The following is a 22,934-nucleotide window of genomic DNA, read 5'->3' on the forward strand; positions in this document are numbered from 1 at the left end:
GGAAGACATGTCACATTTAAAATTGTAGTTTTTCTTCCTCATCTGTTTAATTCTTTCGCAAAAGAACACAGTCCATAGATATTCTTTTTCAGTGGAGGAGCCTCGTGACTGCGTGCCGTGTGCGAGGTGATTTGGGTCCAAGCGAGTGTGTGCATCATGCACACTAGTATTATATAGGCATGTGTGTGTGTGTTTCTTATAACCCTCATGTGTTACAGCATATTTTTCCAAAAGGGGGTTTTATTGGGGGTTTTGCGGTATGTTCTGATTGCGATTGGGCATAATCTGTGAGTGTTACCGTTCCATGAATATCACCACCTTTTACTGTCCGTCCTGTCATCACCAATATTTTCAATTTGTATCATAAGGTTAAAATTTCACGAATGCATAAAACTTTGATCACGTTTTTGGTTGCGTCAGGACACTCTCCCAAAGAGATATAATAGGATCATCTGTTCCTTTTCTCCTTTAATTCTCTTTTCATGATCTTTCCTCTTTGTCTTTAGAAGTAGGCCTATTCGTCTTCTCTCGATCCTATATAAACATCTGTATTCACCCCTCACCTCCTCCTTTCCTTGCTTCTTCTATACTCCTTTTTTCTTCTTCTACACTGCTTTCTTCTCATTCTCTTATCTCCCTGGTGAGCAGCAGCTCAGCAGGAGAGTTCTGTGAGTGCAGTCTGTGCAATCACGGTTGTCTCGTTCTTGCCGCAGATGGCGTTAATCTTCCCCCTATCGCGGTTTGACGCGCATGAAACGCACCTTTCCCAAGACAACAGCCTGGCATCGTTTTTGTTTTTGTCCTTGTTTGGGGTTGTTGTTGTTGTTGTTGCTGTTGTTGTTGTTGTTGTTTTTTTTTTTTTTGGGGGGGGGGGGTGTTATGTTTTTCACGATCGAGACAATCTGCTGGCGCAAATCAGTTTAAAGACTCATCAGTTCATCATCAGAAAGCTGGTCTGTTAAGGCTTTGATTTCATCAAATTAACGAAGCCACGTAGAAACATTCATTTTTCGGGAGACGGATTCTCTATTCGGGATAAAATTATATCAACTTAATTGATGATACAGGATTTAAAAAGCGTCCAAATTAGCGAGAGAAAACGAAAACATGATAGGCAAGCCACTGCGTGGTACGAGAAGGCATAAGACAAAGCGTTTGCTGATTTGCACGGCATTAAAAAGGTTTGATGATCTTGACCCAATATCAGCAATTTCTCTGGAATATTAATCAAAAAAAAAAAGAGATAAGAAAAAGAACGGTGAAAAAAATTATATTTTGGAAACGTAGGTTTACAACTTTAGGTCCTATATTATGGTTTTTCGATTACTTAGAGAAACAGCATTCTTTGTAAATAGTAAATGTGAAATAAATACTGTTTATCTCACTGCGTGGAATCTCCCACAAGCATTCTAAATCGTCTGGTAGTCTAAACGGGCTATTAAATAAATTCTCTTTATATTATAGATTATGTCATATTAATATATAAGTATAATATTCGTCATTATCGGCTGATATTATATGAGCTTAGGCTCACACATGAGATCACAATGTATAACTTCTATCCGTTTTTTTTTTTTCTTTTAGGAGATATACCGACGATTTTGATCTGATTATAAAATCTCTCTGACTCACACGTATTGTGTATGTCCGCAAAGAAATTCTTCAACTTTAAGTAAGAACTTTCTTCAAAGTGTACACGTCACATTCCCCTGGTTTCAAACAGACTTCAATTGACCAACGGGTTGGCATCAAAGTGCCGATGAAATTCCAACGGACTGTCGCGTGTTTAAATAGTGAACAAGTGCAAATGTTTGTCTTAAATGTGCTTTCGTGCGGGCTAACGTGTTAATAAGCACGGACCACTCGTGGAATTCATTTCCAGGCTAAATAAAAGAAGAAGAAGAAGAAAAAAAAAAAAGAAGAAAAATCAAAACAAAACGCTGCAAGTATGTAAGGCGATTAAGCATTGATACCTGGTAATGTCCACAAAATGCATCGGAAACACACAATATTTTGTGGGTTTTTTGGTTTTGTTTGTTTTGTTTTTATTTCTTTTTTAATCAATTTTCGTTTGCCCCGTAATGATATACATAGCAGTATAAACGAGAGAAATGCCCGATCATGAGACTGTATAGCAGTGGCGGATCCAGAGGGGGCGCACCGGGCGCGCGCCCCTCTTTATTTTTGTTAAAACAAAAGAAATAAAATGAAAAATGGGGGGGGGGGGGGGAACCGGCGCCCCCTTTAATTTTATCAATGTACCTCCCCTTTACGGAAATCCTGGATCCGCCCCTGCTGGGGTAGTTACTTACTTGCACAAGTAATTTGTGAGTAAAAAGGTTTACAAGGACTTTAATGTTTGTTGTATTATGTAATGCGTGATGTTTTCTAAACTTTATTGTAAACGCTCGGAAGAACATTATGGATGTCCAAGAAATTAGGTCACCGTAAGATTTATAGGGAGAAAGATGCTGGTGATTTTTTTTTATTCTTTTTATTTATTTATTTATTTTTTTTTACGAAGTCTCTGTGATGTCAGTGTCGTATCACGAGAAAGTAATGCATTCCTCTACACTTAATAACCTAATGATCGATCACATTTTGGTCAGTAAGTCATCAAACCAGGTGTTACGTGTACATTGGCACACCCTGGATGGTCTTTTAACCATGGAATTTTATGTGTAATTCATAGTCTTGATTATATACAGAACTTTTCGATGGCCTGCATATAGGAAATCTGAAGGCAGTGGGATGGGGCGATTCTCCTCATGTAATTTACATTATGTAAAATCATGTCTTCCTTGAAGAGGAATTTAAAATCCACTCCCTAAATGAATAAACTTCAAAAGAAAGAGAAAAATATTCTTACAGAATGATATAAAGATGACAAAAATCGGATAAGGAAGATGTGACATTTTGAAATTTCACATCTTTTAAAAACCATTTCTTGACCCGTCCTTATGAATATTGAAATAAAAAAAAAACCCGACAATGTCATGCTCTCATAATTTCTCATTCATTTCATATACAGAAATGAAAAAATTTCATATTTTCAGCTGTATGAAGATAAAATTTGCCTTAAAACTACCCTAAATAAAAGGGACAAACGTTACCTCTGATATATCCTAACATGAGATCATGCTTTTACTAGTATTAGCTTATATATATATATATATATATATATATATATATATATATTTTTTTTTTTTTTTTTAAATTTCATATATAACATAATTTATGAAAAATTGTGAGGGTATGACATCATCACCTCTCTCATTTGAATATTCATATAGATTGGTCAAGAAACGTTTTCCCAAAATGTAACATTTTAAAATGTATTGTATATGTTTCTTGTTCCTGTCTGATTTTTGTCATTTTTGTATCATTCTGTGGGGAATATTTTTCTCTTTCTTTCGAAGTGTATTTATTTTTGGGGTGGATTTCCTCTTTAAGTAAGAGTATAACAGACCTCCAAAATAGGCTGATTTCCCTCAAGCCTTAAGAATGTTTCACTATTTATTCAAAGAAAGATAATATTCATGATACACCCAGGACTATTAAAGGCATGTATCTATATCTTTCTATATGCATATATATATATATATATATATATATATATATATATATATATATATATATGTCGAGACTCCTGAGGAAGGTGGAGGCCACTGAAATTTCGAGTACAATGAACTCATTCCTTATTGACAAAAAAATGCATTACTACATATGTAGTTTATTTCTTGATTCTTCGTTATCTCTGTGTGTGTGTGTGTGTATCAGTATCATCCATGCTTGGTGTTGAATTTTATCTTGAAGCATCTCCACCCATGGAAAAGCAGTGAAAGGCTCAGACAAATCAAAACAAAAGTAGATCATTGTTTCTTTGAATTTAAAAAAAAAGAAAGGTTCTTGTTGCTTGACTCACCTTCCAGTTGCTTCTCATCTTGACTGTGAGTGTCTGAAGGCTATTACTTATGGGTTAGTCAAATACTGGTTAGTGATTGGCTAAACACAGTCACGTGATGGAGGTACATTCATTATGTTCGCCCATGGGCAAACATTCTTGTTATGTTCTCCCATGGGAAAATATTTTCACGTAACAAATACCCGCGCGCACAGTGAATTTGGCTCTGTGCGAGCTAGTGCGATCGAGTGCGTTGTGCCTGTGCTGGACCTTTACTACGCTAAGCGTACCATGATATCAATAAGGTACAGTACGGTTTGATACGCCACTTTCAGAGCGTGATATTTGACTAACCCATATAATATAACAGATGATGACTTTTGTTGTCGGGAACATACCAAACGTTCGACCCTCAGGGTTTGAAATGCTATTTCGGGAGGCTATAAGTCCCTCGACTTCGTCTCGGGACTTATAACTTCCCTCAATAGCATTTCAAACCCTTCGGGTGGAACATTTGGTATGTTCCCTTCCCCGCCAGTCATCATCTATATAATGTTTCCTTGTGAAATTGTGCTCATTGTGACAGGTAGATGTTTCTTTGAATGAGCCATCGTGCAATCAATGTTTTTCCTTGATGGACATCCAAAACATGCATGACACATTGTACTCGCAAACAAGGAGCTGTGAAAATTATGCTGTCAGAAAATGAAAATCCTCTGTTTAATGGTAACCCCCAAGTACTGATTATTATTCATTGTATCATTGAGGTCAAAGCAAATGAATTCCAAACAGAGATGAATAGACACAATTGAAAAATATCAATTTATTCACCATAAGATATTCACAACACAATCAATGTTAATGTGATTTACACGGCAAAAAAAAAAAAAAATGTATTTATCAAGACATCCAAACTCTGGACATAACTTTGGCACTAACATTAGTAATAATTTAAATGTTAATGACTGCTGATTTTTTTTTTTACAAACTTCCAGCATGAGACAGTTCATGTCACAAATGTTCTTAAGACATGAATGGTAATTATTCATTAATTTAAAATACATGGTACTTAAAAGAAATGAGAGACAAGATGACTCAGGTTAATTGTACTTTAGGTTCATATGACTGGAAGATTATTGCTTTCATCAACCATCTTTATACACATGGAAATGTACAAGGCAAAACAACGAAGGAAACATCTTCCACAAGAAAAAATAAGAACTGATGACCATATCTACTCCACACACATAAAACCTAAAACATAGTACAAAATCAGTGACAAGATATCTTCAAGGATTGTCAGGAGAGAGTTTGATATAAAAATGTTTACATTCCTGCATTTCTACATGATTGCATTTTGCACTGCCATGATAGTAAAATATACGATATCACAATTGCCAACAACATCACTGGTCAAACAATATGATATATTCCTTCAAAGTTACATGTTTTACCAGTACACTTTCTCAAAAAAGAGAATCCCAGACATATCATCTTTCATCTACTGTGACAAGATGAAACAAATATTTATTGAGATGATAATTGAATATTTTGTCAGTGAGTCAAAACTTTTCTCATGTACACATTTTCATCTGAGAAAAATATTGTTTTGAAAACAGGGATTACATTTTACTGATTCCTTAGTTGGTCATTGACGAATAAACTATTTTACTAATGCAGATTTTGGACACCACAGATTACCTTGATATTAAACACTGTTTACATGTATAACATGACAGTATTAAAGTGTGTGGAATACAGGAGGGACCACTAGTACACTGTACATTACACGTTGAGGTAACTCTCTAAATTCCGTGGATTGAAAGTCAATCTAATAGATTGTAGTCAGGGACCAATCCAAAATTGGATTGAAAGTTTCAATTGAATAAGATTGAATTCTAACTCTATTAGATTGAAAACTTCAATCCAAAGTCTGGATTGGTCCCTGATTACAATCTATTTCAATCTAAGGAATTTAGAGTGAAGGCACTTTGTCACTTAGTTGCAATGAAAACATCTCGACGGAAGAATTTCATGAATTTGAATAGTACAATGTATTTGGTTACCACATTTGCTGTGGTGTTTATGCAAGGAGAGAATAATGAAAATGCAAGGTAATTTACAGAAATTTAATATTTCATTTGCAGCATTTAGTCAGGGTCAACTGGCTTTTTAAGAATCAAGTTAAAAAGTTAAAACAACCTAGTATTTGATTAATCACGCACATGTTAAGGAAAATGAGAGTGAATAAAATGACCCATGCAAACTTAAGACTACAATTATCTAATGAAGTGAAAGAAAGTTTTTGTGAGGAGCATTCTCTCAATATTGCTTTGGCTTTCTTTTGGTCTGCTTAACCACCACCGGGGTAGCAGTGAGGCGCTCCAGGATGCGATTGAAGAGCTGGAGAGCACCGAGCGCCGGGAGCAGGATCCAGATACCGTTGGGGATGGCGAAGAGGAAGAGGAGCTTCACGGGGTCGTCGGTCCCCAGGAGGTGGGTGCCTCTGGCCAGGGGGGTGTACATGAGCAGGTAGAGCACAGTCTTCCACAGGGTCATGATGTTGGCTATTAACGCCACCAGGTCCGTCTTGGCATGCCTGCTGGAGTTCTGAACAGGGACAATGACGATGCTTTAAATCTTACAAGTGAATCTTGTTACAGTTTTTATACATGTACAGTGCAGTGCACTCCTGTTATAACCAACACAGTTATAACAAAATTCTTGTCACAATCAAGTAAAAATTGAGGTCCCCAAATTATTATCTATATATCTTTATATAGTTTACTGTTTGGCTGTAACAAAATTTCGATATAACAAAGGAAAACAACTGCCAGTCTTGAGGACTTCGTTAAAAAGGGGAGACGCCTGGAGAAACACATTGTGCATGCAGTAAAGCACCTGCTATGATATCGCAATGAATATGAAGTATAGTATTCAAATTCTAACAGTATTAACCCTTTGTGTGCTTGAAGAGCTGATTTCCACATGAAAAAAAAATATATATATATATAGTGTTGCACACACTATCCAAAGTCCCTGGCACAGAAAGTGTTTAACAAATATAATGCGACTCTGAGATGGGCACAGCCAAAATGTGGCATCTCAGGGATTTCCCCAATACCCAAACTGCAGTGCATCACCTTTCACAGATAATATGGCAAGAGTAGATAATTAATAGTTTCATAGATTTTATGACAAGAGCAGATCTTTACTGTATATTGTGGTAAATCTTGAGGTGTTTTTATGTTTGCAAATTTTGCGAGTAGACTGATATTTGCAAAATCAGCGACTCGCCAAAATATTGCCACCCCTAACACAAATGCTACTACATACATATCACTGCCAAAGTGGGAAATCACAAAATTTTCTCTTTGAAAAGGACAGTATTTATTTTACATTCTGTCATTGGGATTCTTAGGAACTCAGCCACTTGCAAACTTGGTTTACAAGCCAAAATTCGCAAACTACTATATTTGCAAAATATATGGCATAATTATACATTATCTGTTTGGAGAGCTGGAAAAATAATACATATGACAGGCACAATCTGAACGTTGGTATGTAATTGTGCTCATAGATCAAATTCTGAGAATACAGTTAGAATAATATGTTAGCACGAGATAAACCTTATAGACCCTAATCTATTATTCACAGAAAAGCATCAATAGAAATAAAAAATCTCAAATATAGTCATACACAAATATAAAACACCTTTCTCCTTTATACTTGCATCTAGATGTAAGAACAATGGTCATAAAGAGTTGAATTATTTTAGCTGGATTCTCTGCCCAAACCTCCCACCAAATTCTAGCTAATTGAATGTGGATATCAAAAAATAAACACCAAAATCTGTTTATTTGTATGTTTGTTTGTTTTAGGCATTCTTGAATTCCAATCCATACCATTCCTTCTGTTCTTCCTTCTGTCAAAAGATTCAGTTGTGTGTGTGTGTGTGTGTGTGTTTTGTTTTAATTTCCACACATGCTCCAAACAGCAAACCACTACAGATCTGAGTTATCAAGACTTCATTGGACAATGTCTAGGTTGTTCACACCTAGACAAAGGAAATCATATCCTTTTACTGTACCGGTATTGGATCTCTTCAATATTGAGACTATCTCTTCTTCCAACTGAGCTGATAATCAAGTGCAAAAACCTTTACACAAGTTCGAATTTCTATCCTAATCATTGAGTTAAGTATTTACAAACTACTATGACAGTCAGACAGATGTATTATCATTACACTGTTGGCAATCAGAGGTAATAGAATTAAGTGCAGAAATCTCTTGACATAATTTCAATTGTTTCTTGTCATTTACACCTCTGGTATTTATAAACTACAACACGGTGGGCAAATGTTCACAAACGTTGATGCATATTAAGATAATTTCTTTTCAGCATTGGATAGGAAGCCTGCAAGGTTGTTTGGGGAAAATAGAGATTTTATCATCATGGAACAATGTGACAGGTAGAGATACCTACAGACATGTTTTGCCAGTATCTGTGTTATTAGTAATCACTTCATCCTATCTGAAAATCTGGTAATGAGTAGAGTACTCCTGTCACAATTCTTGTCTATCTAGCACCCCTCCCCCCCCAAAAAAAAACCCCAACAAAACAAAACAAAACAAAACAAAACGAAACCAAACCAGCAGCAATATGGAGATTTTGGTCATCTCAAACAACTTTTCGTTATATCTCAAGATCATATTTCAATGATTCTACATTTCTGATTTGATCGCAGAAGCTCAAACTTCATAACATTCTTTTTGTGCAAAGAATGTTCGATAAATCCATAATCACTGCATTACAACGAAAATACAACCCAACAACAGACATTTTAAAGTCCAGCACATTTTGTTTCCCGGTAACAAGGTAAGCATATTTCACTTTTAGATCGATGACACTTGAAATCAATGAGACAGAACTAGGATGATGAATTTCAGTGAAAAATGTAAAACAGGTGCTTATTTTGAATAATTGAGCAAAATGCTGGGATCTGTTTCCTTCAAAGCACAAGTCCTCGCATTGTGCAAGGGGAGGCAGCTGCGTTTAGAGGGCAAAAATATTTGAAGTAGTTGATTCTAGGATCGAAAAGTCATCCTCCTACTTGGTAAAGATAACACAAATGATCCACACTGATCTGTTTTGAGATAGCTACCAGCAGGCAGGCAGGCAGGCAGGCAGGCAGGCATGAACTGAGAGTCAAGCCGGCCCTCATGGAGAAATTATGTTGCTTTTCTATTTTCATTTGAGATTCGGCCGAGATTGCTACATTTGTTTATATGTTTTTTGAGAATTAAGGGAATGGCAGTAATGCTCTGGTATGGTAACTTTCAGTGTCTTTTTTTTTTTAAGTTTACTCTATATGGGTACAGTGGAATTGAAAGTCAAATAGCCGTGATAGCCAAATGATGCTTTTCTGTTTTTCTTCAGATTTGCTAAAATTGCTACATTTGTTTACATATTTTGAAATTGGAGGGACAGTTTTGCAGGAAAACTTTCAGTGGCTGTTGCTGTACTTCAACCTCTTTTTCAAACTTTTTTTTTTTTTAATTTGGCACAAATAGCAAAGTTATTTTCCTTTTCTGCTGGATTTCTTGATATCAAGCCAAGATGGCTGAAGTTGTTGATATTTTTGAGAACTTCTACAAATGTTTTGAGAATTGTAGGGTGATGATGTTCTTGTTGGGCAAATTTTTTACTGGTTTGTGCTACATTTTTATACATTTTTGTGTCTTTCCTTTTGTATAATGTGTGTAAGTCTTAAAGTGTGTAGGTATATGCTTGTATAAAAGTATATTCGAAATCAAAAGAAGTTATATGCAGTTCTAGAAAAGTTCTGTTTGACAAAAGGACAAATGAATTCAAATTATCACTAGTGACTGCAAAAAAAAAAAATTTAACCCATTGAGGTCGGGCTGATTCTGCTACAACACACACTTCCCATAGACACCTGCCCGAGTGTGCTCGGGACTCGTCCTCAACGGGTTAAAACAATTATGAGAAAACAGGAGATGGATATTCAGCCTGATAATACAAGAGGATACATCAAGACTTGAAATATCATCTCTTTTAAGTTCATTGACTGGTTGCTAAATGTGCTGCTTTGAAAATGTGTGCAGTCTGCTGTAGAATGAGTCATGAATTCGAAGCATGGGGACTTCTTTTGTGTGAGAACACCTTTCTTCACAACAACAGCAACAACAAAAGAGTACCTTCTATTGTTGCCAATCTACTTGAACAAAAAAAGAAAAAGAAAAGAAGTTTGTAAAAAAAAGCTCTACCAGTGTGGGCAGAAGAAGCTGAATGACCATTACTATGAGTAATCACATAGCTAAATCTTTTTTTTCTATTTTTTTAATGAAAAAGTATTATAACCCCTCATTACAAGAAATCTGACACATGAATGATTCAATTGGCAACTTCCGGAACATGTAGGTCTTCAGTGCATGCAAGGATTTTATGCTCACATGGTACTCAAATGCAAGCACTACATAATCAAACACCCGACCAAAATCTTTGAGACACATTAATCCTGAAAGTTATCATTCTTATCAAACCCACCAGAATTTGAAAGCTTTGCCTTTCAAAACAATTTTAAACTTATTATGTTGTTCTGGACATCATTTTAATGTCACACAGACAAAGGGATCCTAGATAGTAAAAGAAAGGACATTTAAAGAATCTCTCAAGTTCACAAGACATTCCACAAATTCTTCCCCATAATTTTCTCAATGCGGCTAATATCCCCGCATCCCATTAAAGAGGGGGGTTATTCGCAGTTCAAAACAATGGACGGCCATCACACTTGTTTATGGAAAAATCGTAGGAAATGGCGAGGAAGCCTGCGTGAAATTGGGTCCCTCTTTGTCCACCGCTTCGGCATTTAGCAAATCACATTTGCTCCTCTCTGAGTTCTTCACTCTCCATCCGAGTTCATTTGCCTCTCTCTCCGCCGGGGCGGCATTTATCACTGAGAGGTTATTCAACTTTAGGGGATGGATAACTTCCTTGAGCCTTCAGGAGGGGGGGGGGGGGGAGGCAAAGAAAAAATTATTGTTTGCCAACTGTGCCATGTTATTCACTGGGGATAACGAGAAGTTGAATTACATTTGAATTGACCTTCGCAACGATTAGGGCAAGTGAGGGCAGGTTGAAGGAGTTGGTGAAAAATATTGAAGGTCTCCTTCATAAGAAGCTAGCAGACATCTATTTACATGATAGTGCAAAGAAAATATATCATCTGGTTTTTTTTAATTCTTTTTTTTTTAAGTCTTGGATTACAAAGAAGAAGTGTCAAAGAAGAAGTGTTTTCATTATCTTGCTATTTATTCAAAATGCTCTTGATGTCTCACATTTAAGGAATAACTTTAAAGCATTTACCTGTGATTTGATATATTGCACTTCTCCCACATTTTTGCCAGAACAGAAATACATTTTTTTTTAAATTCACAACCATTTCTTGTACATCGTAAATCACATGGGACACTTCCAAGAGACAGGCTTTGAAGAAGATGAGGATTTGTATGACTCCTGCTGCTGTTAATCTGTCTGAATTGCTCATCCTGCCAGAATGTTAGGCTCTACCAATGCATCAGGCTCCCCGGTGGACAACACAGAAGTAATTAAATCTTAATCAGTGCAACTGCACCATAGGTAAATGGGGATGATATTGGGACTAGGACAAGGTGGCAACGAATTTAGTCTCATCATCCGGGGCAAGTGGAGGATGCTGAAGAAAGCTACCCCAGGAATCTATCACTTTTTTTTCCTTTCACACAAGAGAATGAAATTTGAGGACTTTGGAAGAAAAAAAAAGCGGACATGGAAATGTTAACTAGAAACACATGTTTCTGCCTGTCCCCAAAGGGACATACTTCCATCCGGCTCAGCGATGATGGCGGAAAATTGATTAATGCACATTGAGGATAACAGTGCAATCAAATGATACTTCCATGTCCGAGCCCTAGAAATGACCCTTATCATTAGACCTAGTCTTATATCAGGCTGAGCTTTGATACTTTTTCTTTTAGTTCTAAAGTCAAAGCAAATCAGTTCTATGTTTTGTTTTGTTTTTTTTTGTTTTTTTCTTGTTTTTGTTTTGTTTTTGTTTTTTACCATGTATGCTCTGTGAAACTTTCTGCAACAGATTACTCATGTAACAGAAAAATTACAATGTACAGCACCTAAAATCATTCTACCCAATAGCATCTCTGCTTTCCAGTTGTGGTGCTTAACTTAAAGATAGAATTAATTTTTGTATACACCAGTTTATGCAAAGTGGATGTTAAACAAAGGTCCTATATATAATATAATTAAGTATGCGTTTCCTGTCATTAAGAATGCTGACAAAATAAGAATCATCATATCAAATCTACCAATAATTAATTCTTGGAGGTGGTGGTTAATCTATATATTTACTTGTATCCACACTGTGGTGGACTCAATAGACTTTCATGTACATCTCTCACGTTGTTGCAATAAAGAGAATAGATCAGGCGTATGACTTGATTTTGTTGCCTTCTTTAATCTCTTGTGGTATACAAACGGACAAATTCAACAACAGTGTCGGTTACCCTGTAGACGAAACAGACAAGAAAGGCATTTATGAAAAAACACATATACAATGCTACACTAATAAACATGCTCAACTTCTTCATCTCAATAGATGAATGACAAGAAATGAGTTTCTTCTCTCATTTTTTATACTGTTGTTTTCCATATGTATTTATAATAGGGCCTACAGTGTATTTAATCAAGTTGTCACTACAACAAAGAGAGTAAAACCAAAATGCATGGTATGCTTTGAAATTGAGGAAAAATGTGAAAAATATATTTTTTTTCCAATTTGCGTATGCATGTAAGAAAGAATACAGATTATACCAGTTTGATGTTTTGCTTCAAGCATTGTAAGCCTTTTTACACTCTGTCTGAGATGCTGAGATTAAACAGTGAAAATAAACTCAAACAATGGGCTGAATTAATAGCAGTTCAAATATAACCAACTCTCCTTTGATTAGTTTTGAACAATACTTCAACATGTGAAAGTCATTATGAAATACTCTACGTGATACGAATAGCACCGTCGTGACAATACTGTAAAACTCCTAACTCTAAGTCTAGGCGTGTGCCTCTTCACCAGGAATGTTGGTTAAAATATCACTCCGCGACCGGCATTGTGCGCGGAACCGTTTCCATTGAGTCAAGCTAACAATAATGTAGTTCCTACTAACGGTTAAAAAATGCCTTAATTTTGGTGACCTATATGTACGTTAAAACAGCAATGTACAGTGTACCTCCAATTAAATCATACATATTATTGTGCTACAACCTTCATCGTCCAGATAACCTTTCACACTAAATCAAACTTGTTTTCAATTTGAGAACGACAGCACTTGAATTCTCACTTTCACCTCCACGTCAAAACATCCTCTCACTGAACATGTATACTCTACGCGCACTGCACTACTGACTGCACTACGTTCTGTAAGTCAATGTGCGAACTATGATACAATAACCAGCGAACATTTATCATCTTATCAGTGCGATAAAAACATTCCATAAGAATTCATACTGCAGTTGTATTACCTTAATAGTGTCGGGTGAAATCCTCAGGAATCTATGGAAATCTGAAAGTCATATCAAGCGAAAAACTGCTACGAAAACTCCGTTGGTTAGCAAACTGCTGTGACTACATGTGAGACAATCATGTATGCGACTCATGAATGATTTTACTCGCTAGTTTCTTGACCAGTCGCTCTAAGTCAGTTACAATGTGTATCATAACCACAATAGAAATTAAAGACCTGGTATCGCAATGAAAGTGTCATATCATGACATTCCAACCCCCCAAAAAGTGATGGGACGTCACAACTCATCAAACATCACTTCCCTGAACATATTAACATTCAAATGCGGCCTAAAGTTCAATGTCCAGAAAAAAAAAATAACAAAGCACAAACAAGATCTATCAGTCTGTTTTCCTAATAACAGTCCTTTCATTAACAGTCTTTCAATTTGCTGTATCTGGAGTCCGTTGTGCTTTCATCTCCTGGGAATACAATCACTTTTTTGTGTGTGTAAACTCTAAGACAGACTGTAACATTCTAAAGGTCGATAAGGCCAATATTCGACATAGTTTCTGCCATCGCTTTAATCACTTCAAATCATCCCGCTCTGACTTTTTCATCAGAAGGATGATCTTTGTAACGGGTTTTCTCGCGACTATACCGTCCGAGGATTTGACATCTACAACTCTCACAAGGTCGTCTTTACCCGGGTAGACTTTCACGACTTCCGCCATCTTCCAAGAGCCGCGAGCCTTGTTGTCACCAATGATGATAACCACGTCGCTCTCCTCTAAGTTCTCGGCTGACTGCTGCCACTTGGGACGAGGAGAGAGTTTCCGGAGGCATTCCATCCATCGTTTCCAGAAACCGTCTACCATGGCATTGCAGATTTCCCTCCGCTTTCTCAAGTCGCCTCTGAAGTCATCGCACGGAATCTCGGGACAGGATAGATCACCTCTGCCGATGAGGAAGTGGTTTGGGGTCAGCGGTGGGTGATCTAGAGGTGATGATGACTTAGCCGTGATGGGACGACTGTTGATGAGCCCAGAAATCTGTGAGAAGACTGTTTCCCACTCGACAAATGTTAGTCTGTCTGCTTTGACGAGGTGTCGCATTCCTTTTTTCACCTCTTGGACCATTCGCTCCACAGCTCCCTGATGGTGAGGTCCCCCGGGAGGTCCAAACCGCCACTCCGCACTGTATCTGAGGCAGCGCTCTCTGACACGGTCGTGGTCTAACTTCAGGTTCAACTGATTAATGGTGTTATCAGCTCCCCTGAAGCAGGTTGCGTTGTCACTTATCAGCCTTGATGGGGCCCCTCTGATGCTTACAAAGCGTTCAAGGGCCTGTAGAAAGGAATCAGTGGATAGGTCTGGCACACATGTGATATGTACGGCTCTCGTCACTGCACACGTGAAGACTGCTCCATATCCCTTAGTTGTCGTATTACGACTCAACTTGACATTCACCGGTCCAAGATAGTCAACCAGCGTTGTCTGGAACGGAGGCGAACAACGATCTACTCTGAAGTCTGGAAGGTCCGACATCTTTTGTTGAACGGGTTTGCCTCTATGTCTCCTGCAGATGATGCATCCACGAACGACACGCTTTGCGATGTCACTATCTCCCACAATCCAGTACTTCTTCCTGACCTCGGCGGCTGTGCGTAGATGGCCCCCATGTAGAGAGTGAGCATGACATTCCTGGACGATCAGCCAGCTGATGTGACTCTTCTTTGGAAGAAGATATGGGTGTCGCACGTCATAGGATACTGGTGCGCGGTCCACTCGCCCACCAACACGGAACACCTGGGCCTCTTCATCGAAGAACGGATCCAGCTTCATGATGTGTGGATCCTGGAAGTTGATTTCCTTCTGTGCATGTCGAATCCAATATAGCTCAGCCTCTCGTACCAGCCTACAGGATGGCCACTGTGAAATTCGGTTCGTGAGTTGTCTCAACCACTGGTCCTTTGGCAATTCTTTCATAGACAATACTCTGGCAGTGACCATCTTCAACCTAGGCCAACTGGAGAAATTCGAAGCCTCGATGATTGGGGATGTCTTGCAAGCAGCATTGACACTCAGCGCAAGTGTCTTTGCGTTCCGAACGTGAAACTTTTTCTTCTCAACGTCCTTTGGGTCTGTTGGAACATTCTCCGGTGTCTTTGGCCACATCGCAGGAGGAAGTTTCAGGTACTCCGGTCCATCTAGCACCTGCTTCATCTCGGTCGCAGTTCCACCTCTAGACACAAGATCCACGGCATTCTGCGCAGACGGTACGTACGCGATGTCCCTGATGGGATCAAATCTGGTAGTTATCTCACCCACCCGGTAGGCAACATAGGCACGGAAAGACTTGGATTGTCCCCTCAGCCAGCTGATGGCAGTCATGCTGTCAGTCCATATTTTCCAGTACGCTATGTTGAAGCGTAAGGCGTCTTTGATGGTGCACATCAACCTCGACAGAAGAAGAATGGCCTGGAGTTCTTTCCTCGGCATGCTCGATTGCTTAAGAGGTGTGAGCCTTGCTCTAGCACACACGAAGGACAGCTCAGCTCCTGTACTATCTGGGTGGGCCCACCTGAGCCACACTCCCATGCCCATTGCGTCTTCCGATGCGTCACTTGCCCCGTGCAATGACACCTCCGGCAACGGTCTCACTCCTTTGAACTTTTCTGGGATGAGGCACCTTGGTATTTCGACATCTATTGCCTCCTCCAGATCTCTGTTTATGGCATCTAGTACTGCGCCGAGTTCTCCTTGAGGGTTGATGGGTGTATCCCAGTCTAGGTTCAATTGCCACAGCTTTTGCAAGAGGATCTTTGGCCGAACAAGTATTCCAGAGAGTATTCCGAAGACATCATAGTATGATGCTGTTTGCTTCAGGATGCTGCGTTTGGTCGGAATTCCTTTGTCAGACTTCACCTCTTTGACGGTCAGAGTGTCTCTCTCCAGATTCCACTTGGTACCCAAGACTGTAGCCGACTTAGTATCCTCTGTTTCATCACAGACGTCCTGCTCATTGGATTGCCATTTGCGTAGGGTAAAATTGCCCTTTGCCAGAATCTCTGTGAGTTTCGTTTTGAGCTCAAGAGCCTGCTTCACATCAGGAACGGACTCATTCAAATCATCCACGTAGAACTGCCTGGTGACTACTTCCTTTAGCTCCTCATCTTGAGGTGCATGCTCTTGCACAACATGTCTGAGAGTGATGATGGCAGCCGTTGGCGATGGTTTGTCCCCGAACGTGACAGTAGTAAGCTCAAACACCTGCATTGGATGGCCAGGGTTCTCTCTGAAGATGAAACGATGAAATCTGGCGTCATCCGGCTTGATTTTGATAGCCTGATACATCTTGCTTACATCAGCAATGACTCCTACCTCCTTTTCTCTGAATCGCAAGGCAACTTCGAAGAGGTCAGAGTTTACATTCTCCCCTTTCATCAGATAATCATTCAGGGCGTGACCTTGGAAACGTGCCTTCCCATCATACACCACCCGGACAGGAGTTGATGACGAGTCCTTTGTAACAGCAAAATGCGGAAGGAACCACATCTTCTTCCCTGCTGCGCGATCTTCCCTCATCTCCTCCTCAGTCACGTGTCGAGAAACGCCTCTCTTGAGCTGGTCCCGCATTTGTTTGCAATACATCTCCCATTCGTTTGGCCTGTTAGCAAACTGCTTCTCAAGATGCTTTTGTCTTTTGACTGCATAGTCATAGTTGTCCGGTAGTTCCTCAGGAGATTTCCTCCATGGTAATGCGACTTCGTATGCCCCGTTTGGCAGTTGAGACATGCTCCGCTGCATGATCTCTGTCGCATTTTTGTCGAGGAAGTCGGACGAACACCGACATCTTTTGGGCTCCAATCCCATAGTCTCCAGCCCGATGAATTCCTCTATGGGACCAATAGCCGAGACATTTAGGTAGTTCAGGAGTGAGGTGGTACCGGATGAACGCCCTCCTTGAACAAACCATCCTAATGGGCACCGTACTGCGACAGGGTCGTCAGATCTTTGGCCACGCAAGAACTCCTCCCATATCATTAAGTGGGTGTTATCAACTCCTAGTAGGACATCGATCGTTGTGGAGGGAGCAGCGCTCACCTCAACGTCACTCAAGTGGTCATATTGATTCAAGTCGCCTGCCTGAATGACTGGAGCATTCCCACAAGGCCTATTGATCTCTGTCACTGTCAGTGGGTAGGACCGTCTTCCTTCCAGATCTTCTACGTGACAATCGATCAGTCTTAACCTGCGCGAAATCTTGTTTCCCCCAACCAGTGTCAGTTCATGATCTTGATACCTATCATGCTCCGTCCTTGGAAAGATCCCCTCTCTGACTAGGGTGGCTTGGCTGCCGCCGTCAAGTAGTATCCGGACCAAATGACGAGTGTTGCCCAAACGAAGATAGCCCATAACTGTTGGGAGGATGCCACCGAGCTGCGTTCCTGTGGCAGCGTTCGCATTAGCTGGATTCGGACCTGGACGGAAGGGCCTGGCATTGGCGTTAAACTGCCCTGGAGGGTCACTCAGCTGACTCGGAGAACTGACATCATTCCCGAACACCACCGGACAGATTGCCGAAAAGTGAGCATCGCTACCACATGTTCGGATACTACAGGGAGAAGCAAATTGGCAAGACCCTAGATCATACGGAGGCTTCCCGGCTATGCAGTTATTGTGTCCACATCGGTTGCAGATACTGTGTTTTTTCATCAGGTCATACTTCTCCTTTAACTGAAGCCCTCGAAACTTGTTACAAGTTTTCAGGTAGTGTGTGTGTGAATCCTTGTGCAGTACACACTTGGGTACCTCAGGTCGAGAACCTTTGCCTTGTTGTCTTGAAGACGGATTAACTGTGGCAGAGTTGGATGATCTACTGGTTTTGTCACTCTTGTATGACGTTAGCGTTTCTGTACGGGCAGGCTTAGATTTGTCGAGCAACAGTAATTGACTGTACAGCCACCTCACAAGACCGGTCAGTGTATCCGGTGTGTGCTCGTCTCTCACACTTTTGAAGAAAGCTATGCGATGCTCCTCCGGTAGTTTCTGCCTGATGTTGCTTAACATAATCCTGCTATTCAGCTCTCCTGAGAGACCAACGGTCTCTGCTTGTGTTTCAAACGTTTGCAGGGTCTGAACAAACCGTCTCATGGCTGGTAGATTGACCCTGCCCTTGTACTCGTATGGTTTCAAGTCGTCAAGCTCTTTCAGTAGACTATCAACCACCTTGTCTTCATCTCCAAAATATTCATCAAGCACTTGCCAAGCACGCTCAACACTAATGCATCCTTTGATCATGTTGCGCTCTCTGTTGTTAACCATTGCCTCGGTGAGCTGATAGAAGCATTCAATCTCGGTTAAACCTCCTGCACAGTGAACAAATAGTTCCTTGAACCGTTTGTAGTCCTTTAAATCCCCGCTGAAGGTTGGGAATTTCATCCTTGCCATCTTTGGGGTAGGCAACGTTGACTGCATTGGAGCAGGGGACGACGTAGGGGGAGCTTGACTAGAGATTGGCATCGTGGTTCCCGGATTCACAGGCTCTGAAGGACATGGCGATGCAGTGTGTGTTGGAGAGGTTGATGTTGAATCAGTATTACTTGCGGGGTGAGAAAGACGATTAATCAAACGCTTTGCTCGGACGAGAACTTGAATGAAGTCCTTCTCACATTCCGTCATCCACTTTTCCTCCTCATCGAATTGTGATTCAGTCTCGATTGCGTCGATTAACTCTGCATGCTTCTCCTCGACTCGGTGAAACTGGTCTTCAGCTTTGGTGACATAACCCTTTAATATTTCCAAATCACTGGCATCATCTTCAAGAAGACTTTTGATAGTTGAAAGGGTTCGGGTCAAATTACCCTTTGTGTTTCTTCTTGAGAGTTTCAGCTTATTGATGTCAGCCATGATGTCTCAGCTTACATACGTTTGTAGCAATTGTTTCCCACGTTTACATTTGTTGTTGAAGATTGTGGTGGACTCAATAGACTTTCATGTACATCTCTCACGTTGTTGCAATAAAGAGAATAGATCAGGCGTATGACTTGATTTTGTTGCCTTCTTTAATCTCTTGTGGTATACAAACGGACAAATTCAACAACAGTGTCGGTTACCCTGTAGACGAAACAGACAAGAAAGGCATTTATGAAAAAACACATATACAATGCTACACTAATAAACATGCTCAACTTCTTCATCTCAATAGATGAATGACAAGAAATGAGTTTCTTCTCTCATTTTTTATACTGTTGTTTTCCATATGTATTTATAATAGGGCCTACAGTGTATTTAATCAAGTTGTCACTACAACAAAGAGAGTAAAACCAAAATGCATGGTATGCTTTGAAATTGAGGAAAAATGTGAAAAATATATTTTTTTCCAATTTGCGTATGCATGTAAGAAAGAATACAGATTATACCAGTTTGATGTTTTGCTTCAAGCATTGTAAGCCTTTTTACACTCTGTCTGAGATGCTGAGATTAAACAGTGAAAATAAACTCAAACAATGGGCTGAATTAATAGCAGTTCAAATATAACCAACTCTCCTTTGATTAGTTTTGAACAATACTTCAACATGTGAAAGTCATTATGAAATACTCTACGTGATACGAATAGCACCGTCGTGACAATACTGTAAAACTCCTAACTCTAAGTCTAGGCGTGTGCCTCTTCACCAGGAATGTTGGTTAAAATATCACTCCGCGACCGGCATTGTGCGCGGAACCGTTTCCATGGAGTCAAGCTAACAATAATGTAGTTCCTACTAACGGTTAAAAAATGCCTTAATTTTGGTGACCTATATGTACGTTAAAACAGCAATGTACAGTGTACCTCCAATTAAATCATACATATTATTGTGCTACAACCTTCATCGTCCAGATAACCTTTCACACTAAATCAAACTTGTTTTCAATTTGAGAACGACAGCACTTGAATTCTCACTTTCACCTCCACGTCAAAACATCCTCTCACTGAACATGTATACTCTACGCGCACTGCACTACTGACTGCACTACGTTCTGTAAGTCAATGTGCGAACTATGATACAATAACCAGCGAACATTTATCATCTTATCAGTGCGATAAAAACATTCCATAAGAATTCATACTGCAGTTGTATTACCTTAATAGTGTCGGGTGAAATCCTCAGGAATCTATGGAAATCTGAAAGTCATATCAAGCGAAAAACTGCTACGAAAACTCCGTTGGTTAGCAAACTGCTGTGACTACATGTGAGACAATCATGTATGCGACTCATGAATGATTTTACTCGCTAGTTTCTTGACCAGTCGCTCTAAGTCAGTTACAATGTGTATCATAACCACAATAGAAATTAAAGACCTGGTATCGCAATGAAAGTGTCATATCATGACACACACCTTGCTCTGAAAAAAAAAAAAGGTGTCCAGACAGGCAGGTTACAGACAATGAGTTTAACATATGATATTACAATTCAGAAATAAATCAATAAGATGAAATAACATTTTATACTTAAACACACTAAGTAACTAAAATCCGACTCTTCATCACTGTAAACACCATCAGCAGATATACATTGACATTTTAGCTTGCGATCTGTATTTTCTGCAGTGCTTTTGCAAAAAAACAAAACAAAAAAAACCCAAAAGTGATCATTCATATTCTAGAGAATGCAGTGGTAGAATCATTTTGGAACTCTGAAACAAAAACAACACAAAAGTTACATGATAGAATATGAAAATTAGTTTGACATTTGTAATTTATGCAAAACTGCTTCCTGTCAGCAGCACACACATTGTTTACATCAAAGAATCAAAATCTTTCTTTGAGTCATAATTCCCAACTTCTCTTTAGATGTTAAAGAGATGAGAAGACAGACAACTACTGTGGGACTTGATGGAAGACTATCTGACACACGTGGAAACAGGTTGTCTCCATTTCTGTGTGACACACCTGGGACTCCAGATGCCTTTAATGGCACACTCAAGTGCATGTATGTCATCACCATACTGATGGACATCATTTAAGGGTATGAAGACAAGGTGGGTTTGTGTCAGTGGCCACTTGTGGGTAGGACAGGGGTGCTTGTGGGGTTCTCTCTTGAAAGAGGGTAAAGACACAGGGAATGGTCTGTGTATGGTCAGAGATACTCATGTTAATCAAATAAATGAAGACTTCATTCGATGGCAGCATGTTCAGGTATATGCAGTGGCTTAGTGATACTTTCTTGTTTGTTAAACAGAATTTTGATTAATCTAAATCATGTTTCATGATATAACAGCAAGAAACCTCCCCCCCCCCCCCAAAAAAAAAAAAAAAAAAAAATGTTTGGAAAATTTGACAAAATATGGCTGATCTCCATTTCTATTTATCAACAAAAGCTGGAAAGCTCCACTGGACTTATATTGTTAAATTTTACAAAATGCAACTGAGATGCTTGCAAGTGAACAAACTAGAATTTGCCGAGACAAACAGCTTGTAATCGGAAAGGTATGGCCATGCATCTTTGCAATTGCCAATGCAGTGGTATATAATGTATGCGGGAAGGAATGCACAGGTAGCCATCATTTTTATAGACTCACTGACAATGACAATTCAAGAGAGGTACATACCCAACAGCCTGGAAGAAAGGCTAAACTCATCTTCAAGGTTTTAAATTACAAACAAATCATCCAAAGTGTTTTTTCCTCATTTATGCAGAGACTACTGATATACAGAGTAAGACAACACAACTCACTCCAACAATCTCCCTTTTAAATCTTCCCTTCTCTCAAGCAGTTCAATTTTAACGTAATAATACTAGAGTCCTTAAACCTATTGTGCTGCTGCCAAATTTAGAACTGTCTATTTTGCATTGGAGATCCTGTCAATTTGCACACATTATCTGGTGAACATAGAAGTCCTGCATGTGCCTAAATCGCCAGTTCTTTCTCAGGTAGTTTTACGTCTTCACAAACTACAAGGTGGAATGACACCCTGCGCTGTGTCTGGAAAGATGCATCCTTGTATGAATCAACCAATTCACAATGACTCTTTTATTCAGCTAAACAGAAATTTAAGGGGATATTGCAGCTGACGGGAATATGGCCACACAATCATTGGCCCTATCATGATTAAGAGTTAGCTTGAGATAGGCATAAGGAAAGAGCACAAATTTCAAAATATCTTAGAGGAGAAATATTATTTCCAATGCCCATGTTTCCACCTGGTTTTTTTTTTTAAATTCAAAGGATAAGTTTAAAAATATCTAAGAGACTTCAGAACATTGATAGATCGGATTAACTGAGTTACTTTAGAAAATGATAGCACCAGTCTTTAAAACATGACAAAGGAACCTGCAGAATATAAAAAAAAAACGTAAAACAAACAAACAAACAAACAAAACCTGCTGGCAAAGATCCCCAACAACTACATGTAGGCCTCTTATATTACTTTATTGCAACTAATTTTTTGTTTCCATTAAAAAACTG

General features: G+C 39.3%; 1 protein-coding gene across 1 annotated transcript in view; it reads right to left on the reverse strand.

The window, feature by feature from the left end:
• Nucleotides 1-6,132: 6,132 nt before the first annotated feature.
• The window catches only part of LOC140234648 (uncharacterized), a 52,364-nt gene continuing 35,562 nt past the window's right edge, over nt 6,133-22,934 (reverse strand). The window contains exon 3 of the mRNA XM_072314681.1: nt 6,133-6,514. Coding sequence (XP_072170782.1) covers nt 6,227-6,514 — 288 coding nt within the window. The 3' untranslated portion in view covers nt 6,133-6,226. The remainder of the gene's footprint in view (nt 6,515-22,934) is intronic.

Source organism: Diadema setosum, chromosome 11 (assembly GCF_964275005.1).
Source record: "Diadema setosum chromosome 11, eeDiaSeto1, whole genome shotgun sequence".
Classification (NCBI taxonomy): Eukaryota; Metazoa; Echinodermata; class Echinoidea; order Diadematoida; family Diadematidae; genus Diadema; species Diadema setosum.